The 15,252-nt window shown below is 41.7% G+C and overlaps 2 protein-coding genes across 8 annotated transcripts in view; one reads left to right on the top strand and one right to left on the bottom strand.

Moving 5' to 3' along the window:
• The window catches only part of ALDH1A2 (aldehyde dehydrogenase 1 family member A2), a 112,731-nt gene that overhangs the window by 53,344 nt on the left and 44,135 nt on the right, over positions 1-15,252 (bottom strand). For 3 of the 6 annotated variants that reach the window (XM_086849028.1, XM_086849029.1, XM_086849031.1), the window contains 2 exons: positions 9,571-9,759; positions 8,315-8,353 (listed from right to left, as the gene is read on the bottom strand). In XM_086849028.1, the coding sequence (XP_086705154.1) occupies positions 8,315-8,353; positions 9,571-9,600 (69 nt within the window). In that variant the 5' untranslated portion in view covers positions 9,601-9,759. Of the gene's footprint in view, positions 1-710; positions 1,149-1,837; positions 1,883-8,314; positions 8,354-9,570; positions 9,760-13,879; positions 14,025-15,252 lie in introns of those variants that run through there. The other 3 variants (XM_086849030.1, XM_086849027.1, XM_023934087.2) reach the window with 3 other exon arrangements.
• Positions 10,629-15,252, top strand: part of AQP9 (aquaporin 9) — a 28,968-nt gene continuing 24,344 nt past the window's right edge. Inside the window, exons 1-3 of one of the 2 annotated variants that reach the window (XM_023934092.2) lie at positions 10,629-10,900; positions 11,570-11,649; positions 12,241-12,369. In XM_023934092.2, the coding sequence (XP_023789860.1) occupies positions 12,268-12,369 (102 nt within the window). In that variant the 5' untranslated portion in view covers positions 10,629-10,900; positions 11,570-11,649; positions 12,241-12,267. Of the gene's footprint in view, positions 10,901-11,569; positions 11,650-12,240; positions 12,514-15,252 lie in introns of those variants that run through there. The other variant, XM_023934093.2, reaches the window with a different exon arrangement.

A 15,252-nucleotide genomic window follows, 5' to 3' on the forward strand; every position in this document is an offset into this window, starting at 1 on the left:
CAAACAAATGACTGTCCTTAAAGCCCATTTTAATCAACAAAATCAATTTAGTCTCATAAGACACCACAGAAACCCAGCAGATTTTTCTACATTGACCCAGTGGGTTTGTTCTTAACCCTCTCTTTATGAAAATCACTCTTAAAGGTTTGTAGGAAAAACATGCCCTCTCGCAATATTATTCAAGGGTGTATTCAAGAATCACGGAAGTTTGTAGAGACCTGTTCCAGTGCTGTAACAACCTGGTAGTATTAAGAGTCCTCCAGGAAATGTAAAAGAGTCCCTTGGGCACTCAGGGTAATTCAAGTAAGAAAACGTTTTTATTTTCTGATTGAGATACACAGGTATGTATAGTAATGTCCTCTGAAGTACATCAAAAGCAACCAAAAGATACCCGAGAACTACTGTTTTTGCACTGAAAATAAACCCCAACAGCTCTGTAGAAAACAGTACATTTAAAGAGATGTGGCAAAGCCAGTCCCAGCAGATCCAATTTGCTTTCTATTATCCTGTGGTTTTTCAGAAGATTACAAAAATCCTTTACTTTTATTGCAGATTCAAGGCAGTATTTTAGCAGTTGTTTTTGGTTTTTTTGGTTTTTTTATCTCTACACTCATGTTGGGTAGGGCATAATGAAACTGAATTTAAGCAAAATCCCTCCTTTGGAGAGAAAACCATGAATTTCTCTGCCAGAACAAACGAACACAACTTACCTTGGTGTATTTGATTTCAAGGTTGAGAGTGGGAGAAGGGAGCAGATGCAGAGATGCCATCAGAGCTGCAGGATCTGCCTTCACCTCCCCTGGCATCTCAATTTTACTGGAAGTCATAGTCTTGGGAGGGGGGGGTGGTTTATAATACCACCGAACCCCCCGCTCTGCCCTGATGCTGTGTTGTGTTTTGGGTTGGTCCCCCCCCTCCAAAGCCCAGCGCTGAAGATGTTGCTCTCCTCCTCTGTATATAGGCAGGTGTCAAGCCGGGTCTCTTCTTATTGGACATGGGGGCAGAGGCAGGGGGGCAGGTCCATCCTACCTAGGGCGAGAGCGGCACAGCCCCGCTCACTGAGGCGCAGCCTCCCCGGGCCCCCCGGCCCCGCGCCCGTCCCGTCCCGGGGATTCCCGGCACGCCGTGGGAGCACGGAGCTCCCGGGCGCGGCTCACTGCCCGCCGCCCGAGGAGCGGCAGCGGGGAACGGCGGCGGGGAGCGGGCTCACCGGGACCATCGTGCTCCCCCTCGGCTCTCCGGGCGGGGAGGCGCCGCGGCCCGGAGAGGCCAGTCCCGGCTCCGGCCCCGCCCGGGGCATCCCGCGGGGAGCCCGGGCAGCCCCAGCTCGACACAGCCGGTGGCCGCGGCGCGGGGAGCGGCGTAAGGGGAGAGACCGGGCTGCACTGGGGAAGCTCTGTCGGGCCGGGGTGACCGGGGCACGGTGCCCCGCCGGCGGCGCTGCCTCGCAGCGCGGCCCCGACGGGACAAGGGCGGGCGGCCCCTCGCGGGACCCGGACCGAGGCGCGGATAGGACACGGACAGGGCGCAGCCTGAGCGGCAGCGTGTCGGTGCCCGCTCCCCGTCCCGCCACCGCCGCCCGCCGCTGTCCCGGGCTGCCCGCCCTGCCGGCCGGGGGCTCCGCGCCTCACCTGGCGGCCGCGCGCCCGCCCTGTCCCGCTCCCGCCCCCGGGCGCTCCCCGAGCGTCCTCGCCAGCCGTGCCCGCAGCCCGGCCGCTGCTCCCCGGGCCGCCCCTCTTTTCCTTTGGCGGCGGTGCCGCCGGAGCGACCGCGCCCCGGCCCTCGGCGCTGCTGGCCCGCAGAGCCCCGGTGCCGAGCGGCCCCGCGCGGGCCCCACCTGCCCCCGCCACAGCTCCATCGCCGGCCGCCTGCTGCCCCCTGCCGGCCGCGCCGCCGCCTCAGAGCGTGCGGCCAGCGGCGCCTCACGGCCCGAGCGGCGCCTCACGGCCCGGGCGGCCCCGCCGCGGCCGCGCTTTCCCTCAAAGTTCTCCGCAAAAGGAAGCGGCTTAAAGGGCAGAATAAGTTGTTCAATCAACAGCTACCTGATGCCGACTATTATTTTTGCGGGGGCTCTCTTAGTGGGAGGCCACGTCGTGCAAGAGAAGAGGCTGGGCAATGCCATACGGCAGGTTACTGGGGAGGCAGCGGCCACATGGAGCCAGATCCACGAGCTGACAGGCATCAGAAATTTATTGTCAAAGCCCTACACTCTCCCTGGTCAAACCTAGGCAGAAAACATAGAAAGCCCAGGCCGTTTTCATTACTTTAGGCAAAATCAGTGAAGTTCTGCTTACCGATGCAAACACTCCCGATGTTTTCAGCCCGATCAGATGTCATGGTTTGAAGTTATCACGTACCAGATAGATGAACAAATAAAGGACACCAAAGTTACCGCTGTCTAAAGTTGGCAAAACAAAGCAACAAGAAATACATCACATGACCTTTTCATTGACATAGTCGAGCATAAACAATGAGATCTGGCCATGTTTTGATTTTGTTATAGTATTTGCCCTTATATTCCTCACTCCATGTGTGACATGTTCACAGACAATTGAAAGGATTGTCCCAGAATCCTCTTAGTATTCTTGTACAGGAACATGGTACAAAGATTGCTCGGGCACAGACAGGCAGCACAAGGCACAGAGTACCAATTAAGTCATTTCGGGGTTAACATGCCTGTTTCTGTGAATTTCCGTCTCACTAATGAAGAAGACTGCAGATTTTGCATTCTCTCATTTTCAGTCTTTTTTTTTTTTTTTTTTTTTTTTGACCTGACAGAGGAAATGGATTCATAATATTCTGCTGTAATGTGACATGCAGAGCTGTCAAACTGTGACACTTGGGATGAGTGAGACATTTAAACGTCAGAAATTCAATTTTTAATGGCACACTGGCAACACAGACCTAACACTTCATCACAAGGATGACACCTTCTAAAAGCCATTTTAAAATAAATCAGAGAGAGGATGTGCTCCTTCGAAAAAAGAATGCATTTAAACAAGTTTCAGGAATGAGGAAACTGTATGACAGTTTCATTATTAGATCAATAAAATTCAGGAGATTTTGGTGAGAAGGGATGTGTGTGTGGAGATGCAGCTCAAACCCACATAATCTGGAACTGCTTAAGACCTTCATCAACTTCTTGCTGTACAAACCACATTCCTCTTACATCTAAAAGCAATTCCGTTTGCAAAAGCTCTTGGAGACCTTTAGACCAAGGGCTTGTTGGCATTCCCAGATGGAGATTGGGGCTGCATTTGCCATTCCACAGGCTCCTGGTGTGCAGCCACTCTCGGAGGGTTCCCCAGAAGACATGGCACACCTGGCCTGTTGCTCTTCTGGACAGCAAGGGACTCACTGGAGTTCCTCTTCCACCACCTGGGAAACCACTGATGCCTCAGCCCTTGGTGCCCAGGCCAAGGTGGGCTCTCACCAAGGACTAGAGCAGCTCTGCCAAGCAGAGTGAGGAATGAAGAGATTCTGGGGACAATGACGGACCCAGCCTGGGGAGCTGCTTCCAGGCTCCAGCACCACACTGGCTACTTTATAGTACAACAAATTGATCCGTGGCTTCAAATCATGCAAGTGAATGTTTAATGTATAATTTACTGTGGAAGGGATTGCCTTGGACATTGGGATAATGACTCAGTAAAAACAATAAATATGGAAGGAAATTAATTAATTTGTTAAAGAAAAAGTCAACCCAAAAAAAGAAAATAAACAAAAACAATACTCAGGGTTCAGTCCAATGGTCCCTAAACACCTCCATACAACAGCAAACCACTTACTGCAGTGCTGTAGTTTCTGGTTTGTTTTTTGTTTTGGTTTTGGTTTTTTGGGCTTTTTTTTTTGCAAATTTGCAAAACTATATCAACTGTCAGTTAAGTTAGACTGGCTATTTTCTCTCACATGAATGCATTTTAATTATATTTTTACTTAAACAGCAAATCAGGAAACAAATATGTTCTGTTTCAGACTGCAATGACAAAGTCTTCACACTTTGTGATGAAATGGTTGTTAATAAAATGAAGAACAACCAAGTGATTGTTTCTTGCTTCAGTGTTAGAATTTAGGCTAGTATACAGCCAACATCAAACTTATTCCTGGAGAGTTTTGTTTTTTATATTTGAAGCAATCTGAATGTATAATTGGAATATATACCTTTTTTACATTTAGAAGCCTCAATTTCTCTACCCATCCCCAGCACTGGTGTTATTTATACATAAGGATACAGACCTGGCTTATGCAAACACCATCTGATGGGAGCAGGACCTGCAGTAGCCAGACAGGGTGAAAAAGACAAAGTTGCAATGCTGAAGACAATAGAGATGTAATTAAGGTATTCCTGGGTTTCTCAGTCAAAGTACTGGTGTTTTGCTTCTCTATGCTACTGTGTATCTGTTGTCTAAAGGAATTCATAAAACTAGAGGATAAGGTGAATCTCTTTGTATCTCAAAACATCTTTTGGGCAGATCACCTGTGCCAAAGCACATAGGATACACCACTGAAATGGGCAATGGATGCAGCAACTCCAACAAACCTCCAAGCAAGAGCTCTTCGTTCTCACTACTTCTAATCTGTGAACATTTCTTATGCTCCTGAGTGAGCTCCAGAAAGCACTGTCACACACAGGAAGGAACTGAGTCACATCACTCTATCAGACACTTCCAATGATTCCTTTCAACTGCAAAATCTACCCCAAAATTATTTCAATATGACCCATAAGTTCTTTTATATATAACTTTTTCTCTCAGCTGTTCCACTACCATTTAGCAAGGATATTCCTGGTTCCTCATACAAATTCAGTATTGATTGAGAGATCCCACTCCTCTGTACCCTCTGCCTCCTGCTTCAGTAAATGTCTCTTCCTATTTCTTGTGTGCTTTATAAATTACTTTTGGAAGAAAAGTAGAGATTGAATAAAAACTTCCCCTAAGTTATTTTTCAGCTCAGACTTCCACTTAGGAAATCTGAACTTCATTTTCTGATATATACATTAAAGCTTCAACCTCAGGTGTTCTATTTTAATTGCCTGCTATTTTCATTACCAACCATGAGGGCAGCAAATGCTCTTCAGGAGATACTTGTATTTTAATTTATCTGCAAACATAAATCACACATTATAGCACTTTTTTCCTCTAGGTTAATTGAATCAATTCTCTAAATGTCTCTATGCCTGACCATTGCAAAAGGCTCACTGGTTGAAATCTCTTTAAGAATTATGGCCCTTGAGCTGTGTGCAGGAAGAGAGCAGTCCTTGCTCCAGACAAAGCTATATTATACATAGAAACTAAAAAGGCATTGTTATACACCTACCTAAGCAACATGATCTGTGAAGCAACACCCCCAATACTGTGAGGATCCTCTAAAATATTATTTCAGAATTTTTCCATGTTTCTCAGTGAATCAGTTGTTTTAATGTTATAAATCTTAATAATAATTGAGTCTGGATATATCTTAAATTACAAATAAACAGAATAAAATCTCCTTTTACTTTCCTTATTTCTGCATTACCTTTAACACCAGAAAAAAATGCTGATTTAAAGAATGACTATTTTATTACTGAATATTCACAAATGTCTAATGAAGAGAACTTGATTTAAACACTTTTTTACTAAAAATTAATCAAATGGATAATTTTTAGTAAAATGAGTCAAACAGATCAGCTTTCTTACCTGTGATATTGACCATTTTATACCCAGTAGAACTGTTAAATGCTGGCAAATTAACACTTGTTAAATTTACAGAATTTGCAAAACGAAGAGGCCTAAAGGGCAGAATACTTTGTTCAGGCAACAGGGATACAGCTGGTAAATTTACCAGCTGCTGGTAAATTTATGGTAAATTTAGTCCAAAACTGAAATGCAAATGTAGGGATTTAAGCAAGCTTCAAATAATTCAGTGAGAGTGATAAAGCAGAAAATGCTTGAAAAAGGTCAATGTTTGACTCACTTTATAACTGGGTCAGTTTCAAAAATTAGCATTTTAGTTTAAGCCAGCAGTTTACCTGTCCCCCAATGGCTGGAGTGACCTCAGCAGTGCTGAAAAGAGCATGTGCTGGTAACTGTGAACTTAGAGGGAATGTGTTCTTGCATGTAGGGATTTTATTCTGAATTTAAATATATTAAAAAAAACTTTCTGTTTTGAATTTCTCTTCAATTTACCTGTTGAAATTTATTATTTGTAAAACACATCTAGTCTCAAATGGATTGACCTTCTGCTAATGTGTATCACCTAATGAATGGATGCAATTAACTAATTCATATTGGAATATTGCACTTTCCAGCTCACATTCATCATCACTAAATGTGTGATCTAGTTTGCAAGTTTAAATTTTTTATTATTACCCTTTAAACTAAAGAAATAAGTCTTGCATTTAATTACTTGAACTTACATATTCAATTAATAGCTTCATTACCTTAATGAACATAGATACCATGCAGAAGTAACAAAAAATTGCTGATGGGTCTGCTCCCAAGTACACCCTATGAAGGGTCAGCTATGAACCTCAGACCACCTTTTTTTTTATTAAAATGTCTTGATTGTGGAGTTTCAAAGGAATTTGGCCTGGCAATCTATATAATCTAATATTCTTATACAGGGGCCTGAGATACATATACCATCTTTGTTCTAAATATTTAATACACAGAAGGAATCCCAGAAGCAAAACTTGTATCTGGAAAGACAGAGGATTTTAACCATCAAATGATTCTGAATGAAAGTGAATTAAAAGAATGAAAACCAGGCAGACTAACAAGTCACCTGCTAAAAGATGAGGGATGAGTGGAACCCAGAGGCAAAACAAAGAAATGCTCTCGTTGTGGGAGAGAGGGGACAAAGCACTGGGAGCAGCAACTCTTACAGAAAGAATATCCTGCTCCACCAGAGGGTCAGATTGTGGCTGGATGGCTTCCTTGGAGGGCCAAGTAGAGTGGGAGGCAGGTGAAAGTGGTAGATTGGTGAGTCAGGTACAGGAAACACTGACATTTTGCCAGTGAAAATTAGGTTTTAGAACCACAAATCAACCACCCTAGTTAGTTCCATCTATTTGCCAAACACATAACTTTGCTTTTGTGTGTCAGCAGAGTCAAATTTGTCATTATCTTTGGCTTTCATGTTGCATTCCCTTTATCAGTTAGGTAGGCTCAGATGTTTTCCTTTTTCACAACCCTACAAGTAGCCTTAATAAGTCTCAGGGCTGCTATAGGGAACCTGTGGCCTGTAGAATGATGAGAGGTGTTGATAATGTATCCCATTCAGGTTAAGAAAACACAGGATTTAGATCCCACTGGATATACCTAGAGGTTTTCTTCATGCTGCATTAATATATTTAGCAAGATGTCTTTTATTTTTAATAGCAAAGTTATTTGAGAAAAGGGAATATGCGGGAAAAAAGAGCAGGGAATTAAAAAAAAAGCCAAAGCATTTGTCTGTACTAAATTGATTGTACTAATTGATCTAGGCCTTAAAAGCAAAATTCTTATATTGAAACAGTCTTTCTCTGGATGCATTGAGAAAGACTTGTCCATACCATAACCTACCAGCTAAGCTCCTCCCAGAGCTAGGAAGGCAGCACAGCCCAGAGCAGCTGATAACAGGGGTGCACGTAAGCATCTGTCCAGCATTGCCCTGACACTTCCATGTGGTGCCAGCACTGACAGCCCTGTCACGGGGCCCTCTGCTGTGGAATGTTATCTGTGCCCCTCTGTGCCAGCACGGCTCTTGAGAGATTAAACTGACTCAGAAACTCTCAGGCAGGGCCTGTGTTACACATACAACAAGCTGTGAAATTCACTATCATCACTTATATAACTATATATAACATATGGGTGTAGTAACATCAGTTATGTGCTGAGGCCTTAATGGTGTGCCCAGCCAGTCAAGAACAAAGCAAAATCCTGGGTTCTGCTTTAGAAAAGTTCAGTTTAGTTTTCCCTGAAATCAGTGTCAGCAACAGCAGACATATATATGTCAGGCTTTAAAGATTATGAGCAAAAACCCTGAAGTACAAACAAGTAGTGAGGGTTTGATCTCATGTTCATGATGAGGATAGAAATGTTTTATCTGGACACTGAGATCACAGAGAAGAAAGAACAATTTCTCAAGGGGTCCCCTTGTGTGCCCTGCCCCTCCTCCAAGGAGGGCTTAAACCTGTGCTGCACATTGCAAATATTTCTCACCTTGAGCACTTTTTCACCAGGGACTACAGCAAAGACAGAGGGGTGATCAGAAAACACAAGAACTAAAGAAATAGAGGGTTTATGTACTAAAACACTTAGAATGCTGAATCACAGTGTGTTCAGATCTTCCTCACCTGAATTTTTTCTCTGACTTCCTCAGCAGGAGAACCAATCTGTAAAACAGAGAACGCTCCTTATGTACCATGCAGTCATTTCTGTATAAAAATTGAGATATAAATTAGACAAAGGCATTCGACCAGGGACCTGAATTAGAGGTACACATTTAGAGTTAGTCTAATTCAACTAAAATCAGCAGACTTTAAAATGATTTGGCCCATATTATTACAATACAAAAAATATATGGTGTATTTACAACCTTGGTCTCTCCAGCTGTGCTGGTTTAGGTTTTATTACATCAGTAATAACCATTTATGTGATACTCTGAATAATGTGCTATTAAAAATTCAGTACACTATATATTGTTACCCGTGGGATTTAAACTGTGGGAGCTATGTGCATTATTCTCTACTTTGCTATTTCTATAGGAGTGAAGATTACTATAAAAATGGTTAGGTTATATACATTATGTGAATTCCTGCTTTGCTTGAATCCAGGTGAAGAGAAGAAATAGTTCAGTCCAGGCTGCCTTGGGGGTAAGGGTCCCAAGAATCTTAATCTTGCAATCTAAGGTTACACTGATCCCACATTCAATCATGAAAATAATATCAATTTGCTTTTTGATGTCTTTAGAGGATGCCAGTAGATTAGTGAGGCATAACCTCCCTTAACAGAATCCATTTGATGCTCCTACAGAGCATCACCTTTGTCTTTTTGTCTATTGATTTTACTTTTTACAGCAATTCATCTAGTTTTCCTGGCACAGGAGTGGCACTGACAGTTTAGTAGTTCCTATGGTCACCTCTGAAGGACTCTGTTGAAGCACCAGCAGATCACTGGTATATTTCCTATGTTCTGTTTTGCTGACATTGGGATCAGGATCAGCAAAAAACCAACCCACTGGCACTAGCACTTAAGAAGCCGAGCATTTTAATCCCTTGGTGGAAATATTGCACGGCTTCAGCAATTAGTTACTGGTTAATTTATCAATTTCTCTTGAAGTGTTTCCTGATGACAATTTATTTGAGAACAGTTGCTCACAATCAGCCCACCAAATCTAGCAAGGCAGATAATTCTTTTAGCTGTGGATATAACCATGTTGAATGCTTCTTCTGTGATTCCATCCTCCATAGCTTACAGTCTCACAGGACTCCTCTGCTTAAGGAATTTGAAAACATTTAGACTGTTCCTTTCACATGCTTGGCAAAACCTTAAAATCTTTTTGGTGAGCTTTCTTGTGGTTCTACATTTAATATGTATGCTCCTTACTTACATAACTTCCATTTTTGGAAGATGTCTTCATTTTCTTCCCTCAGATGACGCAGTTTCAATATTTATGGGTGGCACTGCCATCCTTATCATTCGGATTCTGGGAGCAGGGCCCAGGTGAGGGAGCAGTAGAAAACAGTAACAACACTGCATTTTCTTTCCCTTTTTCAACCAGGTGTTCCATTGCATACAACTAAAAGGCAGCAAAACAGGATTAATCAAATAGATAGCAATTGAAGTCAAAGCCTTCCTGGTGTTTACCTTTACACTTGACTTGTCTCTCTTAAAATGCAACATACATATTTGTTAGATTTGGTAAATGTCTTAGAATCTCTTTCTAAATATAGAAAAGGAGAAACTAAATACAAATGTTCTGAGCTGCCTCCTTTTCTCTTTGAAATGTATGGCAATGCCTTTAAATTAACACAAATGTCAAAAGCTGGAAGGATTTACTAAGGGAGCAGTCATCCACTGTGTATTCTGTTCTTCAATACTTTCTTAGAGCACCTGCTTGAATCTCATTATGGTGCTGAGGAGAACCTTTGGTCTAACTTAGCATCACAGTTCTTATTAATGGAGTTAAATCATATGATTTTTATGAAGTATTGAAGAAAATCTGATAAAAGCAAATGTGAAATAGATGTATTTGTGCCAGTTCTCCACCCTGCAAGGACAGAAAATTCATATAAGGAACTCAACGTGATCTGAACAAATAAGTACAAATTTCTGCCTCTGACATATTATTACCCCAACATTAGCTGAAAAATAGCATTAATGTCTTCATACCTGCTATGAGACCAAACTAAGAGGTACATACTACTTCGTGAGCACAACTTGCATCTGCATAAGAGAAAGAATCACTATGGACAAACAACTAAAAATTGCTTCCATAAAAAAATTTATCATTTTTCTGAAAGAGAGGAAGTGTTTTATCTCATTCCTGCTGTAATCAATGTCCTCCAAAGCACCCTCCCTCAGTTCTAATGTATACATTGCTCTGAAAGGCTTTTCTCACAAACATAACAAACATGTACTTTAGCACGCTGTGATAATTAAGGTCCTGAATATGTGTTTGTTTCTCAGTGGTGTGGGGTAAAGGTTTTCAAGCTGCCATACACAGGTTATTTTCAGGGGCTCCCCAGAGGCAAGCCCAGCTGTCTGTGGCACAGGCAGGACCTGTAGAGCAGGACCTGGAGCTGTCCTGCAGCAGTGTCATCACCTCTCTGCACAGATGCTGCCGTCTGCTGCTCCATCAGCTCCCTGGTGCTCCACAGAGCAGCGTTTTCGCAAGCACCTAAGGGCACAGTGGTGCTTGGATGCAGAGGCAGAGAAAGGTGAGTAAAAGGACACAGAAAAGCAGTTAAGGATTAAAATTGGGGGGGGGTGGGGTGGGGTGTGGAACTGGGTGGTTAAGGGATGAAGCTGGTGGTGTAAGGTGACTGCTGCTGCAGGGAACACACATCAGGTCCTAGCTGGAGGCTAGGAAGAACACTGATGGGATAACAGAAGTGGCATGTTTCCCTAACCCTGTAAGGCTCTGCCCTGCTTAGGACAGATAAAAGCCTCAGCTGCACTGAGAAGCTAAAATACATGCCAAAATAATCTACCAGAACTGGGGTGAGATTCTGGTGTTAAGTCAACAGGCATAAAATACTTGTAAATCAATCAGATAGTGTCAAGTCCATATCACATCTGATAAAACTGTTCAAAATGCTGAACAAATAAAAGTGTAATGTTTCTCTAGGAGGCGCAGTTCTTTGAGATTTTTGGCAACTAAAAGCCTTGAGACAATGGAAAATAATATTATAATGCTCTGTATTATAGCACCCATGCACTTTTAAGCTAAACATATACTAAATATATAATATAAAATATCTATATATATAAATATATAGTGACTCAGTGCTTCACTTCCCTGTTCTGCCTTGTGGGAGCCACTGGACTGAAGCAGATTTCATTAAAAGTTCCTAATTTATTCTGCCTCGCTGCTCTCTTGTAAACAGGGAACTTCACCAGAGAGCAAGGCATTTAGTCCAAAAAGAGTATTGTGAGTGAATATGCAAATTCAACACACACCACCAAGGTAAGATTCATCATTAGCCACTGAAATGTCTCAGAAGTTAAAGGCTTTTGTGTGCAGGGTACAGGACAGCATTCTCCCAAGTATTCACTCTCTTTATAACCTCCCCTTGAAAAATTCTTTGACAGCCAATAGTAGCATGGTTTAAATCCCAATCTAGGTCAGAGAGAAATCTGCAACTATATTTTGATTCCTTACTTTGTGGTTTATCTTTTTGCCTTTCTTTTTGAGTAGGATGATAGAAACAACATTTTATTCATTCTTACCAGGATTAAACAAAAAACAAATAAAACAGAAAATAACATAGGAGAGGTAATGATTAACCATTCTGTAAGAAAAAAGAAGAAATCTGATTGTGAACTTACTGGTATTATCTAACCAGTATAAATAGAATGCACTCAGAGAAGGGATAGAATGACAAACCCATGATGAATTGTTAGGGCATGTTGAGTTGGTTCTGTCAAAGCCTGCAGTCAGATGATTTCACTGGCTGTGCAAGATGAAATCTCATATTTCAATGTTTAAGTAAAAGTGTCAAAGTTCAGCTGAAGCAGGGACAAATACAGAACAAATTTTGTGTGTATTTGTAACTAGGGCACCAGAGCAATAGAGGAAGCCAAAATGAGCCAGAAAAGCAAAAGAAGTTTAAAGGAGAAATTTTCCTTGAAGAACAGCCTGGTTAAAGAAGCCCTCTCAGAGTTCCTGGGAACTTTTATACTGATAGTAAGTGTCAGCTGCTTTCCTTTTTTCCTACTAATCTAATGTTGGACAGTGCTTGTAAGGGGACATGTACATTTTTCTTGTACTGTGCCAGCAGCGAGGTTACAGCCTGACCATGCACAGCATGAATGAATTGCTCCTGTGACGGTAAGTTTATAACTCCTTTCTTCACCCCATGTAATTATCACTGCCTATAAAAACCAGATAGTTTTACGTATTACAATTGTCTGATTTGCATTAGATTTCATCTAGGAGTGGAATTTCAGTGAAGGAGCATGTTCTGAACAATCCAGATATGCACAATGAATGTTGTTAATACTCTCCTGTTTCTTAAAAACTCATTTTAGGAGTTCATTTTATGCACAAATTCTGTTTACATTAACAAATATACTCTACTGCATGTTTAGAAAATTTTAGTTGAGTTGTTTTCCTATGCAATATTTAGCTTTGTGATTTGTATTGAATTTATTTGGAGTTGCATTGACAAACCTTCAGAGATTTTGTAAGTGAACAATTTTTTGTTTCATTTTTAACTGTACTACATAAGTTATACATATATTGCTTGATCCTATAGTACTGCTACAACTTAGATAAATACCTAAAATTCCCATTTTTATACTCCCCCTTATTTTTTTTTTAACCTAATTTCTTGCTCAGTTTTTCTGGGCATTTTGCATTAGGACTGTGACTCACTAGGGAGAGAGCAGGCTGTGTAGCAGAGCTAAAAATCAAGCAGCTAGACTCTTTATTTCAAACTCTTTCTTTATATCTTCTTTTAGTCTGGACAACTCAGTCTTGCTTATTATTAAATATTACATCATAATGAAAAAGGCAAAATAAAAAGCAGCAGACACAGTATTGACATAGGTTTTATAACTGTAACTATATTAGCTAAATTTCAAGTAAGTCATCTAAAAATTCCAGTAGCTCATAAAATACTGGAAATTACGGTCTTTACTACACTTCAGCCAAGTGAAGTATGCCGGCACTAAAATAACATTATTCTCAAATTTAATACCATCCATAAGACATTATTACAGTAAGAAGCACATTTTGAAGCAAGGAGCACAGAGCACTTTACAAACATTAATGAATTAAGTGTCACAACACCCTGGTAAGGAGGGGAAATGTCATTATCTTCATTTTGTATATTAGCAAACCTGATTACGGCAGCCTGCACAGGAAGCCTGTGGCAGAACTCTGAATATAACCCACATCACCTGACTTCCAGTACTCTGTCCTCACCACAAGATCCTCCTCCTCCTCTTTCCATTAATAAAATTAAGCAACAGAAGAAAACATATTAAAGTGCAGATTAGACTGCAAATGCTATTATTTAATGTCCTGCTGCACAAGGCTAGAAAGGAAATGCAAACCCAGAACCCATTTTCTAGTATATTCACCATATGAGTGTAGTAGAAAATGAAGCTACAAAATTGTTGTTGACAATTTGTTTATCATTTCTCTTACCCTTCCTAGTTTCAGCCTTGGTTTAAAACAGAAAGAGCCTCACCTGGATTAAACTGCAGCTTTCTCAGTGCTTGGATACCTCAACTTGTGTTTAGACTGCACAAGTTAGCAGCAGTATGAAGTGTTTATTGTGAAGAAACTGCCTTTTCTGCCTCTGTTATCTTAAGCTGTGCAGGGGAAGTTTATATTACACATCAGGAAAAAAATTCTTCACTGAAAGAGTGATTGGGCATTGCAATCACCTGCCCAAGGAGGTGGTGGAATCACTGTCCCTGGAGATGTTTAAAAAGAGATTGGATATGGCACTCAGTGTCATGGTTTAGTTGAAGTGCTGTTAGGTGATAGGCTGGACTTGATGTCTCAAAGGTCTTTTTCAATCTAGTATCTGCCATTCTATTTATTGTTGTTGCTTTTAAGCTTTGTCAGCTACTAAGCACTTAAAGTACAGATAAATATTAAACCCTTAATTTAAATTGGACCTAATGAAAGGGGCACCCTGGTAAGTCAGAGGACAGAAATCCTTGAAAAACAGTGTGTATGCAAAAGAAGTTATAGTAATAGGACAGTGTAAGAACTGTGTGGCAAAGCTGTTACAAATTGAGAGGAGAGTTCACAGCCTACAGCACAGTTGATTCATGTCTTTGCTGAAAGCCATTTTGGGTTGCTGGGATGGGGTTTAGAGACTGTGGAGAGCACCTGTGCCAGGAAGCCAGGCTGAGACAGCATTTCTGTTACCCACAGGCTCTGTCTGGTAGCCAATGCTAACTGACCACACCTAAATCTGGGACCCACCCCTGGGAGTTAGCACGGTGAAACCCTGTCCCTCCAAATCACCCTATTTCTAATTTTTCTGGAGAATAACATCAGAAGCTACACAGTAATAGGAGCCTAAAGTACCATCTTTAGTAACTCTCAGCCTTGCAATATTGTTTTCCAAAGAGGAAGTCTAGAAAGTTGAATCACTCATCAGACAAAAACCCAGCCTTCACCTCGGTGTGTGAAGGGTGTGGCTTGCAATGTCAGATTTGACCCAACAAGTCTTGAGAAAGGCACTGGGCACACAATTTGGATAATATCTGCTGGTCAGCCCTTCTTAACATGCTGCAGTTTGCCTTGCAGCATGGACTCAGAGCACGTAGACAAAATTCTTTCCAGGTGAAAATAAAATAGAAGGTGAGCTTCAGAATCACAGGAAATGTACTGACCATTGATGTATGCTCAATCCAGTGGATCTGACTGGAGATGCTCCAAGTGAGTAATCCCTCCTGTAAGATCCACAGTCATGTTCTCAGGTGCTTACATTATACAACTTGATAATACAGGCACAGCCCATGTGAGCCATGCTCTCTGCTTAGCAAAGAACCCAATTTCAGTAAGAAACACGAAACTCCAGGAGCCTGGAAGCATCCTGAGGTG

Source organism: Cyanistes caeruleus, chromosome 13 (genome assembly GCF_971803275.1).
Source record: "Cyanistes caeruleus chromosome 13, bCyaCae1.hap1.1, whole genome shotgun sequence".
In the NCBI taxonomy this organism is placed as follows: domain Eukaryota; kingdom Metazoa; phylum Chordata; class Aves; order Passeriformes; family Paridae; genus Cyanistes; species Cyanistes caeruleus.